The sequence below is a fragment of the Epinephelus lanceolatus genome, chromosome 16 (genome assembly GCF_041903045.1).
Source record: "Epinephelus lanceolatus isolate andai-2023 chromosome 16, ASM4190304v1, whole genome shotgun sequence".
In the NCBI taxonomy this organism is placed as follows: Eukaryota; Metazoa; Chordata; class Actinopteri; order Perciformes; family Serranidae; genus Epinephelus; species Epinephelus lanceolatus.
The window spans coordinates 23,481,010-23,507,080 of NC_135749.1; the positions used below are offsets into that span (position 1 = coordinate 23,481,010).

General features: G+C 44.3%; 2 protein-coding genes across 4 annotated transcripts in view; both read right to left on the reverse strand.

Annotated features, from left to right (window-relative positions):
- ash1l (ash1 (absent, small, or homeotic)-like (Drosophila)) overlaps positions 1-13,385 on the reverse strand; it is a 38,602-nt gene extending 25,217 nt beyond the window's left edge. For 2 of the 3 annotated variants that reach the window (XM_033636287.2, XM_033636284.2), the window contains exons 1-4: positions 13,224-13,385; positions 12,095-12,189; positions 8,407-9,209; positions 3,192-7,608 (exon numbers count right to left, since the gene is read on the reverse strand). In XM_033636287.2, coding sequence (XP_033492178.1) covers positions 3,192-7,608; positions 8,407-9,015 — 5,026 coding nt within the window. In that variant the 5' untranslated portion in view covers positions 9,016-9,209; positions 12,095-12,189; positions 13,224-13,385. Of the gene's footprint in view, positions 1-3,191; positions 7,609-8,406; positions 9,210-12,094; positions 12,190-13,127 lie in introns of all 3 variants that reach the window. The other variant, XM_033636285.2, reaches the window with a different exon arrangement.
- A 3,326-nt stretch (positions 13,386-16,711) lies between these two features.
- Positions 16,712-24,959, reverse strand: rnf115b (ring finger protein 115b). The gene is made up of 9 exons (XM_033636625.2): positions 24,802-24,959; positions 22,853-22,911; positions 22,683-22,740; positions 22,381-22,592; positions 21,781-21,849; positions 21,597-21,675; positions 21,333-21,426; positions 19,098-19,213; positions 16,712-17,332 (listed from the first exon to the last, which is right to left on the reverse strand). Exons 1-9 carry the CDS (start codon positions 24,877-24,879, stop codon positions 17,210-17,212), a joined length of 888 nt encoding a protein of 295 aa, XP_033492516.1. The 5' UTR covers positions 24,880-24,959; the 3' UTR covers positions 16,712-17,209.
- Between the last annotated feature and the right edge of the window lie 1,112 nt (positions 24,960-26,071).

Sequence of the window (26,071 nt, forward strand, 5' to 3'; positions counted from 1 at the left end):
CCCCCCCACTATGACTTCATTTCATTTATCCTCCATTAATTTGCCTTTGACTTCTTCATACTCTTTCTGTTGGAGAATAAAGATGTGTTGTTCCTAAATCCTGCTCCTCATTCTTTCACACTTTTTGGCATGTATTAAAAAGTTTACAAAAAATATGTTTAATTTTTTAATGGAATTTGATTTTAAACAGAAATTCTATCATTTATTCATATTGCAAATCTATCTTAACATTGACCTACAGTGGAAAAGTTGCAAAAAGGCAACTCACTGGACAGAGTTATTCATTAAAAATGATAATTATTTAAATTAATACATCTTTACTACACTAGGAACTAGTTACTGCACTACCAACATACGTCTACCAGAACCATCATTATATTTCAACCATGGGGCAAGGATCAATGAAAGAGGGTTACCCCATGACCCATAAAGACTAGACACAGCGAGATCAGTGAGCCCACACGTGACCCAAGTCAGCGGGTAAGACAGCGTCAAAGGGGATTGACTGATTAACTAACTTATCAGAGTGGACAACAGTTTTAACCATTGCATGACCACTGCCCCACCCCCTGTGTTGTATGAACAGCTTGGCATGTGGTCATGATGGGTTACCTTGCATGGTCTGGTGCAGGTTGTCATGCAGGTATAATATGGCTTATGTGAAGCTAAAGATGGTAACTTTTATGAAAAAATAACTTTTTTGCATTTGCTGAAACTATCACTATCATACTCCTCTGCCTACTCTATTGTCTTGTAGAATTTATCATAGCCTAAGTTCATGTGAACAAAAACAAAAAATCAGAGCCAAAGAGTCTCTAAATCAGCTGTCAATCATGTCAATCGTTGCTTGTAAAATGCAGTCAAACTGTCAAACTAGGCAGCACTGATCACATATGAACCACGATCCCGTTACTGCATGGTCTATTTCCCACCTCAAATGTTTTTAGAAAAATATTTTAATGTACTGTATAGCTGTAAAAGGAGCAGGTTTGTGAGCAAGCACTGCCCACCAGCCCAACTTTCTCACTGTCACTATATTCTGAAAGAAGTACACAAGACAGTCTGTGAAATCATGTCACTCCTCCCCTCCTACGCCACAGTCAGCAGCAACCAATCAGAGCCAAGGAGTCTCTAACCTGGCTGTCAGTCACTCTGTGAACTGCAGTCAAAACAGGCAGCGCTGATCAAATATGAATCACGATTCTGTTACAGCATTGCCTATTTCTCGCCTTAAATGTTTTCAGAAACATATTTTAGTGTACTGTTTGGCTGTAAAGTGAGAAAGTTGGTCCAGCTGGTGGGCACTTTAGTCGACTGTATCCAACATGGCAGCCAGGTCACAAACGTTCTCACTGATTCATATCAATGAGAATTGATTCATATTTCTTGATCTGTTTCAAAACCAGCCATATATGATCAGCACTGCCTTGTTTGACAGCAGTTGACGGAGTGACTGACAGCAGCTAGAGACCCTGGGCTTTGATTGGTTGCTGCTGACAGCGGTGCATTCTGATTCTAGTGAATGCCATTTGAGGCTGTAGGAGGGGAGGAGTGACATGATTTTATAGACTGTCTCATGTATTTCTTTCAGAATATTGGGACAGTTTCAACAAATATGATACAAAATTATTTTCATTTCAACTATCTTTAACAGTGGGTGATGGAAACAAATACTTATTTGCATTTTCTTTTGTTGACTTGGAAAGTCATTTAAAATCCTAACATACATACCTTTTCACACCCGCTCTTTTATGCTACACCTTATCTTTTGTCTCCCTTGCAGTCCTTTTCCCCACTCTCTACCTACACCTCTGTCAGTATGCATCCATCTACTTCCATCAGTTCCCACTTGTCATGTGTGCCAGCCCGGTCCCCACCCTTGGCCTCCTCTACCTTCACAGTCTGCGACCGCTGGTTGACCCTGAGTCCTGAGCTCTAATCCAGGATTACCCTGGCATGGTTTGAACTGCATCATGCTGCCTCAATGGGGACCTTACAGCTTCCCACCTTTCTTACTTACATGCACACAAACAAAAACACCTAGCCCAGCAGTGCTCACACACAGACACACAGGCACAGTAGTCTCAGTCAGGGGGCATGCGGAGTCACACTGATGGAGACCATCACTAAGGCGATGTGTCTTACATCAGCAACATTAGCTCACTGCAGGTGCTGGGTGTACTGAAGAACAGGACTAGGCCTCACACTGTGGGCTTTTGAGGGAAATGTCTACTAAATATAGCATGTTAACAAAACACTCCACCCCTTTTGCTCTGGCAGGAATGCTATATCAACTGTGGCCAACTGCGGCCATCCACACTCACAGAGGAGCCAGTTTAAGTCATTACATATGCTTTTTTTGCCAAGCCCGTAACCACTAGTAAGAGCTACCAAATGTCAGAAAATGTACACACAGGGGATGTCACCGTCTTTCAAGGGGACTTTTTTTCACTAAAATAAGTGGCCCGTTCCACTCAGTATTTTCTTTGTACAGATGGGAGACAGCTGACAGAACTGCAAAGACAGAACACATAATTTTGTTGTTTGATCTAACCATGACTGAGGTATGGATGGTTCCAGCTGTAACCACTACACTACTCCTCAGCACTATGAAGGATTTTCAGGAGATATGCAGGCTTCACTGAGCAGAGATCAAGCAAGATTTGAGAGCCTACTTGCTGTGCCATATGGCAATGTCTGAAATGGTTATTGCCCAAATACATAGTCCTGGAATCAGTGCGGGATCTAATTGATTGCACACTGTGCCAGTTTCACCGTGACTGTGCCAAGCCATAAAGCTCATCAGACATCAGCCAATCATATTCAGCCACAGGATTCTTGATACAACTGCATGCACAGAACTATTTTTGGAACAAGAATTTGGTGCACAATTGACTCCAATAACCTTTAACAATGTCAAATTTAATTTGGGTCAAAAGATTTTCTGCACTGAATATCTCATCACACTCAAGCGTATAAGGCTACATGAATTATAAGGGATTCAATGCAATTAACAGGCACATAAAATGCATATAGCTCCCAGCTGCCATTGTTATTGGTTACTATAGCCTTTTTATTCTGAATGAACTAAATAGATGCTGTTGTAACCTACAGTATCAGTGCATGCTCTGCTGTAGGCAGCCCACTCATATAGATCCCTTTACAATTTGACTCAACAAAATTAGACTTACCTATCTCTCTCCTTTCTGCTGATGTTGAGCGGTCCTTCCTCATCGGCCGGTCCATGCGGGAGAAGCTGGAGCTCTCTGTGACTACCTCAGGCTTCCTGTTCCTGCCACTCTTCAGTGTCGTACGGGTGAGAGCAGAGGCAAACAGATTTGTAAGGTTTGGAGAATCATGGGCTCCAGGCTCTACATCCTCCGTGGGGGTGAGAGGCTCCTCATCCTCGCTGTCCGAGCAGCCAGCTGGATCTTCAGCCCGTCCATCAGTAAACGGACCCTGGCCAGGTGCCACATGACCCCGTGAAAGTTTAGAGTAGTCTGCCTTGGAGCTGCCCATCCTGAACCAGGACTCCACTGGGTGGTGACCTTTTGAGTTGCTACCTAGTGAAAGCCTGGAGGGGCCTAGACAGGACATGGAGGTCTCTTTGCGCTTGTACCTTTCTGCAGATGAGGATGAGGATGAAGAAGGGGAGTTGGCAGAAGTGGAGGCGGCTTGCTTGCTGGCGCCGGTGCTGGAGGTGTCTCGTCCAAAGCGGCATCGTTGTAAAGGCTCTGCCATTCCTAAACTGCCAGCTCGCTCCCCTTTCCCTGATGCTGCACTGTCAGAAATCCCTGTACTAGCCCGGCTACCCGATCCTCCTCTTGGTGCTTCCTCTCTGTCCTCCTCAGCACAGCGCTCTCTGTGTTTGTGTCTGTGTTTGTGTTTGTGATGCCAATTAAAGGAAAGCTCAGAGGACATAGGTGGATACAGGACAGGGGACCTTCCTCCTCCCAGGTACTCCTGCCTAAGCAGCTTGTGTTTTTTCTTGTGAAATTTAGAGGGGTTCAGCAGGAGATGTGAAGGGTGATGGTGATGCATGTAAGATGTGGGGGGAGGAGGGGGAAAAGACGGTGAATGGTGAGAGTGGTGGGATGGGGCTGTGTGGGGTGACTGGTGGTGTGGGTGGGGATACAGAGCGCTAGCTGGAGGATAGCCTCTGTAATAGCCCAAGCCCAGGGGCCCAGAGGAGTAGGGAACGCTGTAGGAGGGGTGGTAGAAGCCTCCACTGGAGAGTGGGAATCCAAGCCCAGGTACAAAGGGAACCTCAGACATGGACTCCCTCAGTTTGGGAGGGCGTCCCCGCTTCTTCTTCATGTCTGGTTTACGAACATAGTGCAATGGGTCACAGGAGTATGCAGGATGGGAGTAGAAGCTGCCAAAGTTAACCCTGAAGATTGTAGGCAGGAGGTCTCTGTGGACATAGTGATGTGGAGGAGGGCCGCCTGTGCCTCCTATGCCACCAGTGGCCCTGCTCCCCACTCCTGGCACTCTACTTGTTCCTGCTGCTATGCCTATTCCACTGCCGAGCCTGTGCCCTGTGGTACGGTGTGCTATCCGTATTTCACTCAGTCTCATAACTATCTCATCCAGCTCAGCAAGAAAGTCAGGGTCATGCCGTCGGGAGCGCAGCTGCAAGTACTTCTTCTTGCGTTTCCTTTTCTGTCTCTTTAGCTTGTCATAGCCAGGGCACCCATGGCTGCGGCGTTTGCACTTGTGCTTATGTTTCTCTTTGTGTCCTATTAAGGAGGAGGCAGGAGCTGCTGGGTGAGGTCTCCTGGGATCAGGTGATGACCGTGCCCCGTGAGGTGATGGAGAGGGTGAGGGATGCTCCATGAGCACAGCAGAGTGACGCCGCCTGCCTCTGGAATTAAGCCCCACCCCTGGACCCATAGCTGAACCAATGACCCCAGGCATTAATAATCCACTGCCCATCCCCGGTGGAATACCAATTGCACCCAAGCCTCCCGCACCTCCAGCTTTCTCACCCCGGTCAGAGGTGCTGTTATTGTCCGTTCCTATACCACTGTCACTGGGCACTGTCTCCTCACTATGTGACTCACTAACTGGTGACGGAGTGGCCTCTTTTAGCTCACTCAGGGGGGCAGGGGAGGTGGGATGGAGCGGCCTAGGAGGGGAAAGCTTATGATAATGGTAGTGCTGCCTGTAATGATGGTGGTGGTGATGATATCCACGGCAAGATGACTTTTTCTGGGAAGCTGCTGTGGCCGTAGATGATGACATTGAGCCCAACCCTGGATTGCGAGGATTAGGAGCTGAAAAAGTTGGGGGAGGGAAGGAGAACGTGTTGTGGCCATGATGGGAGTTAGAATAGTGAGAGTGACCTGCAAAGTGCACTGAGCCTGGCTCCACAAAGCTGGCATCGCTGATGGGACTGTGGCCTCCACTAGACTGTGACAGGGAGGGGGAGGGAAAGACCTCTGAAGAGGAGAGCTGGTGCTGTTGCTGGGACTGTGATTGATGATGATGAAGAGGGGAAGTGGTGTTTGGAGATAGAAAGGGTTCTGGTGGTGGTGTTGAAGCTGTGGCATTAGCCGATTTTGGTTTCCGGCCTCTTCTCTTACCCATGTATATTGTGCCCTTTTTACTTACATTAATTTGTGGCCCTAGTTTTCCTCCAAAAGAAGCAGCCAAGGAGGACAATGATTGGGTCGCAGCTTCAACAGAGCCAACCTCCCCACTGGTGGTACATTTAGGGGTGTCTTCTGGTCTTGGGCCTAACAAGATTTGACTGAGAATACGCTTTCGTTTCATACTTTTCATCTTATTGATCTTGCCTATAATAGTTTTCATGATAAGCTGCCCATTTCCTTTGCTGCGGAACCGCTTGTCTCCCATGTCCCCTGACTCTGGTGCCAACGTGGGAGGCTGACCCTCCTGGGGTAAGGTAGGAGGAAGGCGCTTGGGGCGTCCACGTTTTCTAGGCATAGGTTTAGGGGGGTTCAGGTCCACCTCTGGGTGAAGAACAGGGGGGTCCTGCTCTTCTTTTGACTTCAGTAAAGAAGAAAAGACCTTGGAGGGGGCCAGCTTATTAGGAAGGCACCCACGGGCCGGAGCGTCTAGCCTTGGCATTTTGGACTTCGGCCTCCCCCTCTTCTTAGGCTGGGATGGGAAGAGCTGTGACGCTGGACTTTGTGGCACAGGATTTGGTTTGACCTTATTTGGGTTGGGAGGCCTGCCCACAGGTCTTTTAACCAGCGGTGACGGTGTGTCCAAACTTGAAGATAAAGGCATGGTGGTTTTGCTCTGCTCGAAGGGACTGTCCTGGCCTGCTCTTTGACCCTGTGCCTTGTTCATAACACGGGTCCAGCGAGGTTTCCTGCCCCTGCGTTTTTTAAGGGGTTTGCTGTCCTGCTCTGCTGGAGAGTCTATGGATGAATCAGGAGAATCATCTCTTAGAGGCGTTGGTGGGCTTTCATCCCCATCTGGCTCTGGTGAAGAAGATGCCCTTTGTCTTACAGGCTCAGGGGGACTGCTAGTCCGACCAGGTCGACTACTATCCCGATTTGGACTGCGCTTACTTGGACTAGAGCTCTTCCCCCTTTCAACTCGCAGTGACTGATTACTAGCCCCCTTGTCTTTCCCTTCTGGTTTTCCTGATCCTGTTGGAGGAGGGCACTTGGTTAAGTCTCTGGGGCCGTCACTGTCCTGCTCCCTCTCACTTGCACTGCTTTCCTCTGCCAACGCAGGACTCTCTCGTGCATGGTGTCCTTGTGAGGGAGCAGGGGAGCCCAGGTGACTCACTGCACTCACTGTCCTCTGCTCAGCTGAAGTGCTGGAGGATGAAGAAATGGGACAAGATGGTGAAGATGTGGTGTGGGGTAGGCAGTGAGCTGGACGTGACTGTGGTTTAGAAATGCTACTGTTGCTGTTGTCGCTGTTGCTGTCCTTTGACATGGCTGACAGGCGGTTATTGCCACAGGTGAGTCCTGGGCTGCTGCTGCGATTACTGCTGTTGCTGATGCTGTTACCGCTGCTGCTACTAGCTTTCTCAGGCCCCTCTACATCCTCCTTCCTCAGTGGTGTCAGGGGAGGTGAATTTTCCATAAAACTGTCCTTGTTCCTGGAACCATAGGGCCGACCAGGTGGTCGTGACACAGGAGGTGGTGGAGAAAGGTGTACCATTCTTGAATATGTGTTCCTATTGGCCATAGCCCTGTCTCGTTGCTTGGCTGTTGGGGCCATGAAGCCTGAGCTTGGGAGAGGAGGAGCGGGGTCAGTCTTTGCAGGTTTGGCTGGCTTAGGGGTCTTTGATGGAGGGCAAGTCGCTATGAGTTGAGCTAATTTCTCGGTGACTGTGGGTGCTCCCCAATTTTGACCACCCTTGTCCTTCTCTCTCTGACTTTCAGTGCTGTAGGTGTATTGGGGAGGTTTAACAGCTTCAAAGCTGGGTTCTTTTGATGTGGGGAGTGGTGGGGAAGGTGAAGATGTCTGGGCGTTGGGTTGTGGAGTTGGTGTTTTTTTCCCAGGGGGATGTGTTTTGCTGTCTGGTGGAGGGCGGTGAAGGTTAAGGGGTCTCTCAGATGTGGCGGTGGCTGCTTTCATGTCTGGCTTTGTATCAGACTTGCAATCCATCTTTGGTGATCCCTGCAAGAAAAAAAAAAAAAAATAGAAAAAGAGATGGGAAGTTAATCATAGGTGGTAACTTAAGAAATACATTGTCCAATCTCTTAATGACATTGATGCATATATTGTTTTTTTTCTAAACAACTATACACATTTTCAAGTACTGTAGTCATATGCTGATATCTAATGACAAATTTGAAAGAAAAGTGGCAAAATGGAGAGCTGCTATGGCACCAGCGCCACTGAACCCAACACATCTATAACCCCAGCGAAAAGTACAAACTATCAATCAGAAACAGGTTTCAATACCCCTTTACACACTGCAATCCATTGATAAGATTTTCTGTCTGCTGCTCCCCAGCCATGCCCAGGGGGGAAGTTACACTCAACTCAATAACACTTATCAGGGTCAGATTGGGGACAGAGAGGGAGAGCTAGAGAGGGGGTCATGTAGGGGAGGGGGGTGGAGAGGACATGGCCGTGCAGAGACAGAGGATAGACGACACAGGCGGAGGGAGATTGGAGGGGGCGGTGCATGATGAATAGAGACAGGCCAACAGAGAAAACAAAGAAAACTAAAGAAGAATTTATGCTCTGCTCTTTATCTGTGCAATAACATGGTAATTACTACGGTAACCTTTTCGTGGACCGCTGCCTTACTGACCACTGACCAATAACATTTTAAGGAAGTAAACACAAGTATGTACACAAAATTAATATAGTGGACATGCTGGATGTCAACACTGAATGTTTACTTTTGGCAGAGTGTGAATCAATTGCTGAATCAAAATACATAAATCGAGTGTTATCCCTTCTTACCCTTTTTGCCGGAGCGCTCCCATTCACTTGGGAGGGTGACAGGGTGGTAGTGCTGGCAGGAGGAGGAGCAGGAGGAGGTGGCGTCGGTGCTTTAGCAGAGGGGGTTGATGAAGACGATGAGGCAGGTCTGTTGACACTGGGACTCTTCTCCTTATCCTTTTCCCTGCCATGTGAAGGACTCTGGCTCTGAATGCCTGCCCCATCACCTGTAGCCGCTGCACGGTTTCCACGAGCGCCGCCACCTCCACGCCCCGTATGCCTCACAGTGGCCCTGAAGGCTGGTCGGCACACGTAATTCTCCAAGATCTTAGGAGGCTTCTTCATGCGCTTTGCTTGAAGGCCAATCTTAAGTTTGACATTGCCCTCAGACAAGCTGCTCTCTTTGATGGAGAAATGGGACTGGTCACTGCCAGCGCCTCCTGGCCCACTTGCTCCTGCCCCTCCTGCACCTGCAGAGGCAGTGGCGGTTCCTTCCTTCTCTCTGTCTCTCTTCTTCTCCTCCTCTTCTTCTTTCTTTCCACCCCCTCCCTCCTTCTCTCGCTCCCCTGAAGGGGCACCTGAGAGGAGAGGGGGTGGAGTTGCAGTTCCTCCTTGATTTTTTTGATCCATCAGAACTTCAAGGGGTGTACAGGTCCACTAGGGAGGGGATGTTGTGGATACCAGGTAGAGTTTTTGCTGGGGGATGGGATAGGGGTTAAGGGGGAAAAGGGGGAGGGGGATAACGGTGAGGGTGAAGCTCTCCTTGTTTTGAGGTGGCTTCTCTCCCTTCCTCTGCTGTCCAGCCCTCTCTCTCCGTCCTTCAACTGTTGAAGTAAAGACAGGTGTAGCAAGGAGAAAGAAGGAAAGGGAGGGTGGAGGGGGGAAATTTCACATTAGTCACCACAACACAGAACATCAACCAAACATTGACAGTTTTAAACAGCGCCCTGCAACAGAGAAGTATAAAATGTCCTATGAATGATGGTGGAAAGCAGACGAGGGCAACCATTTTTATCATCTATTTGGTTAGAGGCCGTCCTTCATCCTGTCTGGGTGACTTTTTATGGTGTGTTCGTCCTCACAGCCTATAACAATCTGTGACCTATTTACACAGCCAAGGATCTTCTACCTGCGAAATGTAACCTTAAGCTCAAGGACTCTGAATTGTCCACCTGAGAACTACAAAGCCCATAAGATCTAGAGTCAATACTTAATCCCACATTGCTGCCACATCTTTCCGAGGTGTTACAGGATAAGATGCCAAGTAAGCAATCCCTTAAGTCTCCTCATTAGCTGCAGTGAAAACGGGTGCCTGTGATGGTGGCAAAGTGCTTATACCCTATGTTAGCACAGCAGCAGCAGAGAGCAGCATGTTTCTTAATTGTGCTCCTTAGAGGGCAGCCCAATTCAATGAAGTTGTCTACAGCTCCCCGTGGCCACTGAGTGATTTAATGCGGATTCGCCCCCAAGCAGGTGCTTTCTCTGGGTGAAGTCATTTGGAGGCAATTCAGAACTGTGACCTCAGCACATTGGGCCCTCTGGGACTAGACAGAGGATCCGGCCGCCTTTCCCAGCCTTCGCCAGCAGCAACTGAGAGTGAGTGATAGAGCGTCAACGTGCCGGCGGTTTCTCTGCGCCCTACATTAGTGGAGAGCACTAAAGAAGCCACTTAATGGAGCCTGAGGAAAGTCATATAAGTCGACACATCACTAAAGTGTCACAGCAAGAGAAAAAAAAAGAAATCTACCCTACATGGAGTCTTAGACCATGTTTGTTTTGGATTACGACTGTGGAAAACAGTAGTAGAGATTTCTTTTTTTTGTCGAACCACACAGTAAACGCAGCACGATTTTTTGGAGTCTGGCCTGTAGTTTCCCCACGCCCTCTTTTCTGTGTTTACTTCAATTACTCACTCCATTTCGCCTCAACTGCAGACTCCCCCTTGCTACACATACCACACTCAAATCACACCTCCCTCTTTTCTTTAACACTCCATCAATCTCTGTGTTCTTTCACCGTTTTCTTTAAGCTTTTCCATCCTCTTCCTCCTCTATTTCGCAAACTTGGAAAGCAGTAGTAACAGCACACAAACTAAAGTCACTGTGTTCCTACTTTAATCAGAAACACATTTCACCCACCGCTACCCCCCCCAACTCTGTTCCCTGTGTCCTTCTCTCACAGAGTGACAAATGTTCTCCTCATTCTTTTATACTAAGCACTCGCACTGATACTAGCTGCTTCCGCTGCCTGACAGCAGCTATGCCAAAAATAAGCTGCTGTAGTACCTAACTCTTTGAGAGGCTACTGACACAACTCTAAAGAAAAGCTCGGCTCCCCGAGTGTCAAAACATTCCCCTTACCTCACACAAGCTAAGCCAGGTCATTTACTGGCACTTGTCCTCCTGTAAATGATCTGACACTGGGCCGAAGCGCTTTCTATTTTGTGATTAATAAGCCTCCACCATAAAGCATATCACTTTCATGTTTAACACTGGGGTACTTTTGTATTTACAAAGCAGTGCACTGCAGTCATATTGTGTTGTACAGTCATTCTGCGAAACAAGAGAATGACAGCACTGCTTGGTTTTAAAGAGATATCAGTCATGCCTGTATGTTGACTGCTAATACTTCTAGAGGAATAGCCAGGTGTTCAAGTAAAAAGATGGGCACATAAAACATGAACAAATGTCACAAACTGACTGAAAAAAACAAGGGAATCAATAATCAATGTCAGGCCAACAACCTAAGAAATGGCAGAGCAGGCAAGAACGTAGTAAACAACTTCCCGCGCCCCCTCCCACTTCTTTCCTCCCCTTACTCCCTCCCTCCTTTCACTCCCTCCTCACTTTTGCACACGTTGTTCATAACTGCTGATTTCCCTTTACCCATAGCAATAGTATCCAACCCACCCACCCCCCACATCACTCACATGAGGGCTGGCGACTGCCCTCAGAGCTCCCGTGTCATTTCCAGGGCTTTTACTCCATCGGTGTTAGCACAGAGCCCTGCTCAGGGAGGGGGGGGGAGCAGCCAAATTCTTTTACTACTACTATTAGTTTGTATCATCTAACAGCGGAAGTGCTCAAACATAACTGGCCTTACACTAAAGAGGCTGCTGCAATGTTTAAACTTCGGGGATAACCTGAACTGCAGTAAAGGCTGCAATAAATCGGACCGGAATGACAGGTGTCAGTCGGAGCTGCACCCTGCAAACATGCTCCCTCGGTAGTTCCTTCCGTATTAACTGCTTTAAATACACCGCATAGAAAGTGTGTATAACATTTTACTTAATTACACTTTCCCTTGTGTTATGCAAAAAAGCATGGTCGGGCTGAGCAAACCAAATAACGTTATCTGCTTTCGGTTTCCTGTACAGTCAACACTGCCCCTCAAGGGACTAACTCGTGTCTGTGAACGCATCACCCTTAATTTACTCATATCAACTCCGCAAATTCATCCGTGTTTAGTAATCATAATAACTGTGTGTATGAAAAGGAAATCCGGCCTCAGAGACATGCTCTTGCAGTTTTAAGGTGACACTGCAATGCATGCAGCCGAGAAATAATTTAGCAAACACTGACATGCGTGTAAACATTCAATACAAATCGGCTGAAGGGACTTATAACACTAACTTCTATGCTAGTATGGCAACAACAACAAATCAGTCTGAAAACCTATTAAAATGCATCATATCATAATAGTCACTCACCTCTGTAATTGTCCAGAAACGGTGTTCACATTATTTGGCTGTGTCCTCCCTTCGTGTATATCAACGTGGTGGCCACATATTTTATCTTCCAAGTGCTGAATTGCCAAAAACCAAAACATGAAAACTGTAAGATTTGAGCTTTATATCGATGTTGCTTTGAAAGACATAAATCCAAGGCATGAGCTAAAGCGACAATCTGATATTTTGTCCCAAGTGTCCAAGCTACAATTGTATTACAAACGTTTCTGCTGTTTTCAGATGTGCCAAACAGGTTATAACAGGGTAATAATCTTGAATGCAGCCCCAAATCCCAATCAGAAATCAATGCACACAGCTCCTGACCATCTACGAAAAAACTGATTAACCTTGCCAGCTCCAAAACACAAAGTTGTGATGGTGGAGTGCCAGCATGTAAAGCATCCCCCCCAAAATATGCATTTCCATAATGTGTAAGATAATAACAGACAAGGCGGTAAAGTAAAGGGAATTGCGTGGCCACTTGGCGCTCAATAAAACCCACGCATTGTGAAAGGTTTGTGTTTATTTTGTAACAAGCCAGTAGCTACCATCCGTCCAATAATAGACAGCCTGTGCTACATTTTGTATCAATGGCACTGGCAGCGGCTAACTAGCCATCTATCAGCAGCCTGTTTGAGAGCGATTTAGGCAAATTTCGCCCGGCACAGCTTTAACTTACACTGTATGTAGGCTGCAAATGAGTCGCAAACGCCTACAGCTTCCAAACAATCTGTGTAAACCGAGTGAATATGACACAACCCCGGACAAGTGATGCACATAATCTTACATCTCCGTCACATTCTCGTAGGCACTCGTGTTACTACATCTCAGCTACGACGGCTAACGATGCACTAGCATGTCAGCTAAACCAGAATAATCCCCCGACATTAGTTTAAGGACAAACGCACAGTTAAATCGACAGAAATACACACGCATAAAAAATAATGGCGAGTTAAATTCCAGCGGTGTAAAATAACAGATGCAGCGCTGTGTAGGTTATTAAAAAAACACTAACTGTCAACAAAATGGCGGCTGCGTTGAATCAACAGAGACCCGAAATGGATCTCCTTCTATTTCTTCCTCCTCGGTGTTAAAATCCTTTTTTCCTTACAGCAACTGGTATCCGTAATATCTCCCGAGATGCTCCGAAATCCACTCCGACACGCCGTTAGCTAGGCCTGGATGTGTCAGCACGGGCCTCTCTCGTTAATCGGGCCTCCATGTCTACTCAGCCCGTATCGCTACTGTGTCAGTACAACACGGGCATTCTCAGTCCCAGAGAGGAGGGAGGGAGGGAGGGAGGGGAGGACGGACCGAGGAGGGCGGAGGGGAGAGGGGAGGAAAGGAGAGGAGAGCAAATGTCGGTCGTACGCGGTTCTTGCGGTCCCTGGTCATTGACAAAAATGTCTGTGTTTCATTATTTCACTATTTTCGGTTGCCCGGGGAGCTGTGTTTTTGGGCCGGTCGAGGGTGTGTTTGCTGGTATGCAACAGTCAACTGTCAAACTGGCGGTGCCTAGTGTCAACATAACGTTACAGTATATAAACAGTAGCCTACAGACAGGAGGAGGCAACGGGAGCACTTTAGCCTATAAATAAATCATTCTGCTCCATAAGGATGTGAGGTTTCCTCTTCTGCTGGAGCTGAGACGATTAGTCGATGAATCGATCAGTGCGTTGACATTAAATCAGCTGGCAACATTTTTTAAATAATTAATCAGTGATTTTTTTTGTTTTGTTTGTTTTTCTCCATTTTCCATCATTGTAAATTAAATAGGCTATCATTGGGTTTTTGAATGTGGCTCACAAAAATAATAATCTGAAGGTGTCCATTTGAGGATTCTACGGAAGCAGATTACTGCCACACCAGGAAAAAATAATGGGTCAGTATTATGTTATAATGTGAGAAGATTATTGTTCTAACAAGACGTTTTTCACATTATAACAATATATTTTCACATTAAAATGTGATAACTTATATAAGAACGTGAAAAGTTTTAGGTTATAATGTGATAATTTATATCGTAAGAATGTTTTCACGTTACAACATGATCATTTAAATTGTTCAGGTGGTGCACATATACTCCGGTTGTGATTTGACACTTGGCTATTTGCAATGAACAGGCATCAACATGGCCCAAAACACGGATAACATGAAACTATATTGTTATAACGTGAAACTTTTCACGTTTTTACAATATATATTATCACGTTATAACATGAAACATTTCACATTTTTACAATGTAAATTATCACGTTATAACATGAAACTTTTCACATTCTTACAATATAAATTATCATGTTATAATGTGAAACTTTTCACACTTTTACAAAATAAATTATCACGTTATAACGTGAAACTTTATTGTTATAATGTGAAAAACTTCTTGTTAGAACAATAAACTTTTCACGTAATAACGTAATACTGATCCATTATTTTTGCCTGATGTGGCAGCAATACGCTTCCGTAGTTTAGAATATAGTGATGGCCATTTTTCACTTTTTTGCCAATTAAGAAACTAAAAAAAAAACTATAATCAATAGTTGTGGTGCTATATTGTCCTCTACTCTTTTTTATTTGTTGCTGCATTCGGCTTTTGTCAGATGTGAAATATATTCTATTGTAGGTTTTGCTCTATTTCAGTAGAGCAGTGGTTTTCAACCTTTTTGTGTCAATGACCCCTAAATTCAGGGGTGTTCAGACTTTTTTTTAAATGGGGGCCTAATTGGATAATGTGAAAATACCTGGAGGCAGCTGCTTCTCGCATAAAATGGGTTATTAAAAAAAATCACAAACATACGACAAACACTGTTTCATCTTTCAGTGAAAATGCATTCAACTTTCCACCACTCCTGAAAGCAGCAGTCCACACTGTCAACTTCACACTTCTTCGCGGTTTACTGTCTGTTAATAAAACATGTTACTTGTAATGTCTGCACATTATATGATAGTCCTGCCATTGTGAGGTGAAGGGAAAAATGCAAAGTGATATTGCTTGATTAACCAATATTGTGCAGTGGGCCACATATGGGATACTTGAAAAGTCAAGCCAAGGGCCATGACTGGCCCCCAAGCCAGACTTTGGACACACCTGCCTAAATTGATAGGCCTATAGCAGGGGTGTCCAAATTTTTGCCAGTAAGATAATATAAAATACCTGGGGGTTGTGAAAACGTAACACAAAACACAAATGAGAGAAATGCAACTATTTCATCTTTCAGTAAAAAAAGTATTAAACTTGTCACTGCTACTGAAAGCAGAGGCCCTTGCTGTCAACTTTACACATTTGCTGTGGCCATGTCTGCTACTTGGCTGGAAATGTCTGCTGCTAGGTAAGCATTTGTTTGCTTGTTTACTGTCTGTTTATGAAAGCACATTAGTTCCACATGTGTAGCCTTTACTTATTGCATGTTGACAAACTATGATATCCTGCCATTGTGAGGTTGACAGAAAAAATTGCAAAATAAACTTGATTGATTAACCAGTTGTGTGGTAGGCCACATATAGTATACTTTGAAAGACAAGCTGTTTAAAATCAGTCCATGAGCCACAACTGGCTCCCAGGCTGGACTTTGGACATGTCTGGCCGATAGCCTACATGAGGTCACGGACCCCCATGTGATAAGATTTCGCTTCAGGGACCTCCATCTGAAAAGATTTTGGTTGTTAAACATGATGAAGACCAGAATTTTATAGCTTTTAACTACAGCTGAGGAAAAAACGGTGGAGGAATCACCAGAATACTTACTTTTATGACTCATACTCACATTAGGCTTACCTCTATATTGACTTAAATAGGGAAATAAACTACTCCCCATTTTTCTCGGGACCCCCTGGTACTCCCTAAAGGCCCTCTTGGTTAGACTAATTAATCAGTCTATAAAATATCAGAAATTTGTTTTTGAAAAAAAGGCCATCACAAGTTATGTTGCAAGGTGACATCATTTCTGCAATTTGCTTTTTTTGGCTGACCTTAAAAAATGTTCAGTTTACAATGATATAAATCAAAGAAAAGCAGGAAATCCTTACATTTGAGAAGCTGGAACCAACAAAACACTTCCTCCTTTTGCTTAGTAAATTAAAGACTGTTTTTTAAAATTATTATTATTATTAATGTTATTTTGGCCTTCCGCCTTAACAGGATAGTATGGGTGAAAAGTAACAAGAAAGTGGGGGGAGAGACAGTGGGGACAACATGTAGCAAAGGACCCAGGGTTGGAATTGAACCCAGCCACTGTGGTATGGACACAGCCTCACTACGTGGGGCTCACACTCTAGCAGGTAGGGCGCCCCAAATTATGATGATGACTAATTATCTGTTATCAACTACTTGATTAACTGACTTGTTTTAGGACTACATTCTATTTCCCTGTATTCTGCTTTGGAGCCAACAAGTTCTTCTCTTGTATAGGCTACATGCTGTACACTTCTGATATAGGCTGTATTCTATTTTTATTAGATTAAATTGAATTGGAGTAGACTATACATATACTGCAATATTCAAGTTAACTTTTCCGTCGTACTCTATTCTATTGAGGGCTAAGGTCTGAAAAAACTGCATTCAACTGATGATTAGGGAGATGAAAGAAGGTGCAGAGGTTGGGGATCACAGGGTTAGCCTTTAATATAGAGAGGAGATCAATGCTGAATCAGATTGGGTGAAAAAACAGAGTACTCTGCATGAAGAAATCGTCTTACCGAGAGCCTTAATGCAAAAGTGTTACTTCATAACTCTTTGAATTCCCATCATTTTGACAACCACTGGCAGCTCAGCGGTGATTAGTTCATGACATCAAAGTCAGTCATTCAGAAAAGCACTTAAGAGGGCAATGTAGCGAGAAGGACACATCACCTCCACATCTCGTCTGCAAACTGCACAGTCCTTTTGTGTGTGGCTTAGAAACGGTGGAGGTGTTGGAGAAGAAAACTAAAAGCTCCTTAGTAGAGTCGAATAAAGCGAGAGCTGAAGCTGCGAGTTATGACTGTGATGCATGTAATGTATTTTATTTTGAAGCAGTCAATGCGGAGGGAAAAGTCTGAGGTGAGAAGCGTGTCTCCTGAAGACAGTGAAGGAGGTAGAGTTGCTTGGCCTGTTTCTCAGATCGCCTGCCTCTCCTGTTGCTCTGTCCTCATGGAGCGAGCTTCTGGGAGTTCTGATGTTGGCAGGAGGCTGTTGTCAACACCGTCTAGGCTTTTTCGGCACACTGGACATGTATCATGCTGCGAGAGAGACAAAAAAAATACAGTTTTTCTTGATTGTTAGGAGTAATGAAACTGAAAACCATTTGATCTTCATCATCACCTTCTTAGCACAGCAGAAGTCTTCTCAAAAAATACAGTTTTTCTTGATTGTTAGGAGTAATGAAACTGAAAACCATTTGATCTTCATCATCACCTTCTTAGCACAGCAGAAGTCTTCTCTTACAAATGTGTTGTTTTTATTGGTTTCACATATTTTTCACACCCTTTTTCAAAACAGTTAACACAGATCTCACGGAAAGACCAAAAAAATATGTAAGTAAAAACATCTATTCATAGCTGACAAAAAATGCTTGCTATTTATGAATCTCTAATACACCTGTGTGAAACTCCTTTGCACAACTCTTCAGTCAGTCCTTATCCATCTATAAAAGATGCCACTTCTCTGTGTTGCTATTGGCAAGCAAAGAGACAGAAGGTATGTAAATATATATATAATCATATATGCATACAGTATTTCAACAGGGCATCTCAAAAAATGACAAAAGTGCAGGTGCAGAGTGCAGCTGGGTTTGTTATCTCTACTGAAATTATCTCTGGAGAAAAGAACAGTTCATGCTGTGATATGCTTGCTTGTGTTTTTTGGCACACACTACAGCCAGTGGCGCACCCAAGAGGAGGCCACAGCCCCCCTGAAACAATTGCTGGCCCCCCTCGAAACACAAGTAATTGGAGGCCGACATTACTGTCTTCAAGAGGCTCTGTTTAAATGAGACTGAAGGTAGTGGTAGCTTGTGAAACTAGACAACCCAAGGCATACAGTGATACTAACCATGCCGGCGTAGCTTGTCATGAAGGGAGCTAAATAACCCTCCAAATTTAGCATTTAGCATTTAGCATGGCCATTTCCAAAAGGGTCCCTTGAATTTTCACCTCAAGATATCTGAATGAAAATGGGCTCTATGGGTACCCACGAGTCTCCCCTAAACTTGAAAAGGCTTGTTTCCATTAAATGTTTTGTTCCTTACAATCATTGTACTCCTTAAAAATAAAGCTCTATATTTGCCAAACATGTATAGATATATAATGAATTAAAGCAGAATCGTTGTGGAAATCAAAAGGTTAACTGTATTGGTATAAGTCTATTCACGTCAGATAATTAGTTTGACATAGTTTTCAACTAGCCTATTTACTAAAACAGCATAATAGAATGAATGAAATTCAGTACGACTTTTGGTTTTGGTGTGCCACCCAAAGATTTTCAGGGGCCCCATCTGGACACCCCTATGAAGAATTTCTGGGGGCACCACTGACTATAACTATGTAAAGTATCAACAAAGAAGCACAAATTAAGTTATTTATAACTATTTTGTATTCTGTTGTACAATGGGCAATGATTGTTGGAAGAATATATTAATTCAATCACAAGTTGCGTTGTTTGATGGAAATATTTGCTTTGTCACATGCTTTAATGTTTAGTGAGTGCTCATTTTGGCCAGTGACTTTCAGTTTAATCCTGTGTGTGAGCTGTTTTGAAAATGAAACTTCTGAATGGAAAAATGTGTTAAAGAAAATAATAAAAACTGTAAGCTGCAGGCAAAAAGTCAGCGGCATAACAGCATCTAAAGTACAACCCAAGAAAACCTCAGGTAACAAAAACATTTTCTGTGTTGTCGTCACAGCCCTCAAGTCAGGATGTGTGACACACTCTTAAAACCTTCATGACAAATCTAACAGACTCTCAAACCCGTTAACCCACTGACCACATCCACTCCTCGATCCTTACCAGCTCCAGCCAAGGCACTATACATTCACTGTGGAAGTAATGGAGGCAGGGTAGCTTCCTGACGGATTCCCCTGATGAATACTCCTCCCTACAAACGGGACACTCCAGTCTGCAGTCTGTGAGAGACAAACAAGAAAAGTAGAAACAGAAATTATGAGTGTGTGTGCATGAAAAACAGACACAGAGAAAACTAGATACAGAGACCCCGGTCATAACATTTTTTTGATGATTCATAACTCCTCAGACGGGTCTACAGGCCATTACGGTGTAACATAGCGATACTTTTGTAATGTTGTCCTTGGTAATGTCATGCAGCTAACCCAATCTAAGGATGTGTAAATAAAGATTTAGCAGCTTTCATACCACTTTACAATGAGTCATATTTCTTTAACCTCAGACTTTATAAATACTCAATAAGCCATGTTTCTTTTTAAACAGTAATAAGTCATTATTCGGCATAAATAAAACCATGTGGGGGTTGCCAGACTGTAAATGATACCTTTCACCACTTTTAAGAAGTAATCTAATTACTCACTACTAAAAAAATACTAGGAAAGAGAGGAGGAGGGAAGGTATGATGGGAGGAGGAAAGGAAGGTAGAGAAGAGGTAAAGAAAAATGGATAGAGGACACAAAAGATAGGAGAAGGAAAGGAAAAAAGGAAAGTAGGAGGAGGAAAGAAAGAATGAGAGGAGGAACAGAAATATAAGAGGTAAGGAGAGATGACAGGAAAGATAGGAGGAGATAGGGAAGATAGGAGTAAGGAAGGATGAGAGGAGGAAAAGAAATATAAGAGGAGGTAAGGAGCAGCCAGCAGCAGTGAGATGGGAAAGGAAAGGAAACACAGGAGGAGAGAGCAAAGATAGGAGAAAGGGAAAGAAAATGGGATGCAGGGAAAGTTAGGAGGAGGAAAGTTAAAGTAAGAGGAGAGGAATGAGAGGAGAAGAAAGGGAAAGATAAAAGGAAGTAAAGAGAGTGAGGGAAGATAGGAGAAAGGAAGGAATGATAGAAGGAGACAAAGAAAGAAATAGGGATACAAGGAAAGCCAAAAGGAGGAAAGGAAAGAGACGAGGAGAAAGGGAAGGATATAAGGAAGTAAAAAAGATAGGTAGAGGAATAGAAAGATATGAGAGAGAACAAATGTGATGGGGAGAGGAAAAGTAGGAGGAAGGAGGGAATGATGAAAGAAGAAAATGAAAGAAAGAGAGATGCAAGGAAAGCCAGGAGGAGGGAGGAAAAGTAGGCTAAGAGGAGGAAAGAAGAGAAAGGAGAAGAAAGGGAAAGGTAAAAGGAAGTAGAGAAAGTGAAGAAAGATAGGAGAAAGGAAGGAATGATAGGAGACAAAGAAAGAAATAGGGATACAAGGAAAGCCAAAAGGAGGAAAGAAAAAAGAGGAGGAAAGGAAAGAGATGAGGAGAAAGGGAAGGATAAAAGGAAGTTAAAAAGATAGGAAGAGGAATAGAAAGATATGAGAGAGAACAGATGTGAGGGGAGAGGAACGATAGGAGGAAGGAGGGAATGATAGAAGAAGACAATGAAAGAAAGAGATGCAAGGGAAGCCAGGAGGAGGGAGGAAAAGTAAGAGGAGGAAATGTAAGAAATGAGGAGAGAAGGAAAGATACAAGGAGGTAAAGAGAGATATAGGAGGAAGGAAAGAATGACAGAAGGCGGAAAGGAAACATGGTGTGCTTTTCATTACGGTAACTTATGCCCCCTCACATCCTCGCTCCTGCCAAGACCATGCTGAAATTGTTCCCTCTCTGCTGCTACTGAGGATCTTCCAACCCCTTAAATGCACCTCGAGGAGATGAGGAGTGAGGAGAGAGGAGGTTTCTGTAGGAGCTGGGAGTGAGAAAACACAGGTGTACCATATATGTCGCTTCCTTTCATCTCTCTCTCTCACATCCTCACTGGAGGACATGAGGAAGACACGTGAGTGAGGGTAGAAAGGAGATACGTTTGCATTATGAAAAGCACCCCAGGGATGAAAGAAGTATAGAGATAGGAAAGAAGGAGAGCAAAATAGGAGGGATGGGAAGATGAGAAGAGGAAAGGAGAGACAGGAGGAAGAAAAGAGAGATGAAAGAAGGGGAAGGGGAGAGAAGCTGAGGACAGGATAGACAAAAGGGGTAAGAGAGTGTAAGATGAGAGAATGAAAGGAAAGATGGACAGAAGGAGGAAAAGAAGATAGGAAAGGGGAAGGAAAGTGTGCAGTATGGCCTGCTGGGATTGCTACCTGTTTGCTCCTGAGAGATGCAAACTGTTGGCAGGGATGAGATCATCTCCTTTTCTGCAGGGGGCGGACCTGTGCTCTCCAACTGTCCTAACAACTAGGTGAGTGGGAGAAGAAACATAGAGTATGGATGTATAGGTGGAGACATGATGGGGCAGAGACAGGGAAACAGAGACAAAAGACTTCAATTGGATGGATAAAAGCATGAGAGAAGATCAGTTTGTATCTTGGTAGTAATAGGAGGAAGGAATCCACGCTAAAACTGACCTCTGTGATGACAGCGTCCAGACCTCCCTGACCCCACGCGTAATCCCCAGGGTTTGAGTGCAACTGTAGCATGCCGGATCTGAGAGACCAACAGTAAGTGAGACAGAGGCAAGGTGAGTTTATCACACAACATCACACGAAATCAAAAGTAAACGACGTGAAACGAGAATTGAGAAGCGTTTACAGCGCAGCTGGGGCAGCACCAGGGTTTCCGTTGTTGGCAAACAGGCCAGCCAGGAACTGCTGCACGATCCTTGAAAAGGCAAAAACAGACAGCAGAGATGTCTGCTTCAGTGTGCTTTCAAAACACACATCTTACTGTGTATTCAGCAGTTTGAATTCATGCCATATGTTAGTAAATCAACTGATGCATCCAGCTGTTTTCTTCAGTGAAAATGACGAGGCATACAACAGATTAGGAGGGTATTACAGCATACTGTCTGACACTGACTGCACAAGATGAAGAATAATGATTTTACATAAGGATTCTGAAGTATGGAAGCTTACTAAAGTGTTACACATTATACAAAAAGAGCTCCAAACTTACAGAAACTCATAACCCTGCAGAAACTACGAAAGACATTTCTGTTCATAAGACAATTATGAATTAAGATCTGTGCAGAAACACAGCTGTTTGTGTGGTGGATCTGCCTCTAACCTCTTATTTCCTTGTATTGTTAAACACAAGCCATTAATTGAAAGAAATATAAACAGCTGGCACACTAGAGGATTTTTACACTGTCAGCACACACTGGTGATGTTTCTGTGTACCATGTCCACACACCCTTCCACTGCAGGCCTTTGTTCAGGCCTGGATGACCTCTCTTGTTCAGACTGGGAAGAAGACTCTGGTTCTCCAGCCTCGGCAGCACTCGGCAGCACTGGAGAAGGACGGCTCTGACCTGCAGATACCTGCTCGCTGTCATCTGGGTCAGACTCTGAGGAGGGCGGATGCGACAGCAGAGCAGAGCGCTCCATGAACAGCAGCTGCCATAACTTGGAGAGAGAGCAGAGAAGCAATGTGTCAAACAAAAGCCTCAGAAGAAGAGGAGTGTACGTATTAAAATGCCATTTGTACGGACATACGTCTGAGAACAACGAGTTTGATTCTTCACTGGCCGCTGATGTGTTGTTCTGCAGGAGACTAGACAGCAAAATAGAAATCTGTTTTAATTACAGTGGTGTAAAGTAAAAACTAAACTCTTATAATTAGAGTATAAAGAACACTAAATTTATACATCAGAACCGAGCTGTACCTCGAGTCTTCTGTCACCTCTTCAATGAAGTCGGAGTCACATCTGGGACAGACGAAATCCTTGAAGAGAAAAAATATATGAAGCCGACAACATGGCCAAAAGAATGTGGACATTTAAACCTCTCACTCCAAAACTGGGAGGCGGGGCCACGCTCACCCTGATACGATTGCTGGGCCATCCGCTGGCACCCCGACTAAATCAATTGGCAGCTGACATTACTGTTTTTAAGATGGCGTGGCGCACTTTTTTTCTAAGCTAGTGCAAAGGCATCTTGTGAAACTAGATAACTTATAAGGCATCCATTGGTACCAAACATGTCGGCATAGCTTGTCAGGAGATGGGTTAAATAATGCTCCAAATTAAGGCTGAATTTTGTTCAGGAACGACTGACATGGCCATTTTCAAAGGGATCTGATGAATTCTCACCTCAAGATATCTGCATAAAAATGGGTTCTATGGACAGCCACGAGTCTCCCCCAACATTTCAAGTAAATGTTTTATATGTATTTGTCTTTTTAAGGAAAATGACAACCAGCCGATCTGAAGAACAATTAATTGCCAAAAATGTATAGATACATAAGAAGCTCAAGATGTTAACTGAACCAGAATTAGTCAGTATGCAATTCCTTAACTTTCAACCAGCCAATATACTTCAGCAGCATAATCGAATCCCTGCAATTCAGCTATGGCTTTTGGTTTTGGTGTGAAACCCCAAAATTTCTGGTGGCCCCATCTGGCCACCCTTACAAGAACTTTCTGGGTGCACCACTGCTTCTAGGAAGACGTTTGACAAGGTTTTGGGACTTGGCAGCAGGGTGTTTCGGGTCAGAGCCTGGCCCGAAGTCGGTGCTCCAGTTTAGCCCAAATGATTTGGATGGGGCTGAGGCCAGAGGTCTGACCGGACCAGTCAGTTCTCTCATACTATGGATGAGGTGACTGCCATGTTAAGATGTTTTTGGATATATTAGTAGACAGCGACAGCGTGGATACAGACAGAAAAGATGGGGACATTGCAGTTTAATGGTCTGCATCTTAACCACGGGGTCACAGCAGATCACTCTCATGTTGAAAAAGAAAATGACCTTTTTCAAACTGACGAAAAGTACACCAAATTCATTGTGGCTCAGGTTACGCACATATTGCCGTGTCCCCGGTCTGATCCCTTTTACCCCTCTCCCTGTGTTCCCTGTCTGTCTCTGTTAAAAATAAAGGCAACTTATCTTTAAAAATAGAATACTCATATTTGCAAAGGGGTGTGCACATATTTTTGGCCATATATTGCATATTGATTCACTGTATTTCTCTCACACACAAACACACGTGCGCTCCATCATGACAATACGCGTGCGTAATCGTGCCAAGAAAGGTGTCAGCTGCGCAACAAATGCGCTCCAACAGTGGTTCTCACACACAGCGCGCTCTGATTTGAACCACCCGGAGAAATTAATCTCAAACAAAGACAGTAGAGGTTTAACAGTTAGGCTATGTCTTTCAGTTGGGCGTAACCAGGACAAAAACAGGGCGTCAGGGGTTAAAAGCACCTATTTGCGGATCTGTGGCATTAACGGTTTAGGAAGCGCTTCTGGTGCATGTGGTGACACCCAGCCGACCCCTCCTACCTCTCTCACTCGCAGTTGACAGAAGACAACTGGACACAGTCGCCAACAGTGGTGCTTCTAAATATGGCAACGTGAATCACCAGATTTCACTCCCTCTCTCTGTCTAATGTAAGATCTTGCTCTGCGCACATAAACAACCACCAACAGGCGGCCATATATGTGCGTTAGTGATCCAACTCATAATAACTTTAGAGCAAACTGTTTAAAATTAACCAGTTAAATAAAAAAACAAAGAAAGAGCTCTGAAAATCTATAACCGTCCGTCCATGCCAGCGTGGATTGTTCCCAGGCCTGCACGCAGGAATAAAAACACTTTCCAAAGTGACTCACCGGGAGTTTGGGGTTTGTTTCACATTTACAGCAGTGACAGAAAAACCGGTGTTGTGGTGTGTCCGCAGCCTCCGCCATCTTCACGGTGACGCGCAGTGCCTGACGTCAGTGTGTCTCAGACTTCTGTCCGACGGGTCAGAGCGGTCCCAGGGTTTAGTGTCTGGGACACAGGCTGCAGATGGCACACTGATATCATGAACAAGCAGACAACACACTCCTTAGATTTAAATATGCAGCTTCCTGATGTGGTCAGATTTGCAAAGACCAAGTAGCTAAAAGCAGCCAAGAGCTCAAAAAGCAACAAGTTGGATCACGGATGCAGTTTCCTTCAAATATGTTGGGTGTCGCCAGAGAATAAAAATGTTTAAAGGAGATACTCTCTTTTATAAAAACATTAATATGGTTTACATATTAGCAAATATGCTGGATATTGAACTTGCTTAAAGGTCCAGTGTGTAGGATTTAGGGGGATACATTGGCAATAATGTAATATAATAAATGATTTCTTTAATGTATAATCATCTCAAATAAAGAATCACTGTGTTTTCGTTACCTTAGAATGAGCCGTTTATATCTACTTAGGGAGGAGGTCCTTGTCCATGGAGTCCGACATATTGCACCGCCATGTTTCTACAGTAGTCCCATAACAGACAAACCAAACACTGGCTCATTATAGGGCCATTTGCATTTTTGTGTTGGTCACCCAAGCTAGCAGCCTCTCAGCGACAAGCCAAACAGTGTTGGAAAAACACTGATTTTTAGCGTGAACCTGCTTTATTCAGTGTTTTTACTGGCTTAAATCATCAGGTCCATTTGTTTTGGAGAGGAGGAGACCTCTGCAGATAATTCGGCTCCTGGTAAAAACTTCCTGAATGTCTGGAGCTCGAGTTAAGAAAGAAAAAAGCTGAGCACAAGTTAGCAGGTGAGGCCAAACAGCGTGGGACAAACATTTGAGTTGTAATGTACAAATGTTGTATTCTGTGTTTTTACAGGCTTTAATCACCTGGTCCGTTTGTTTTGGGGCGATAGAGACCTCTACGGATATTTCAGCTCCTGGTAATAACCTCCTGAACAATGAACACTGAAGGCATCTTTATCAGGAGTACATGGCAGAGGTTTTAGCTGGTTGCAGTGTGCACTCCTAACCACTAGATGCCACTAAATCCTACACACTGCTCCTTTGAAGCAGGTTTGACTCAATTTCAAACATAAATACAATATCAAAATACAGTATTTTATTGATTAATTTGTCAGTTGGTTAAGGCAATAA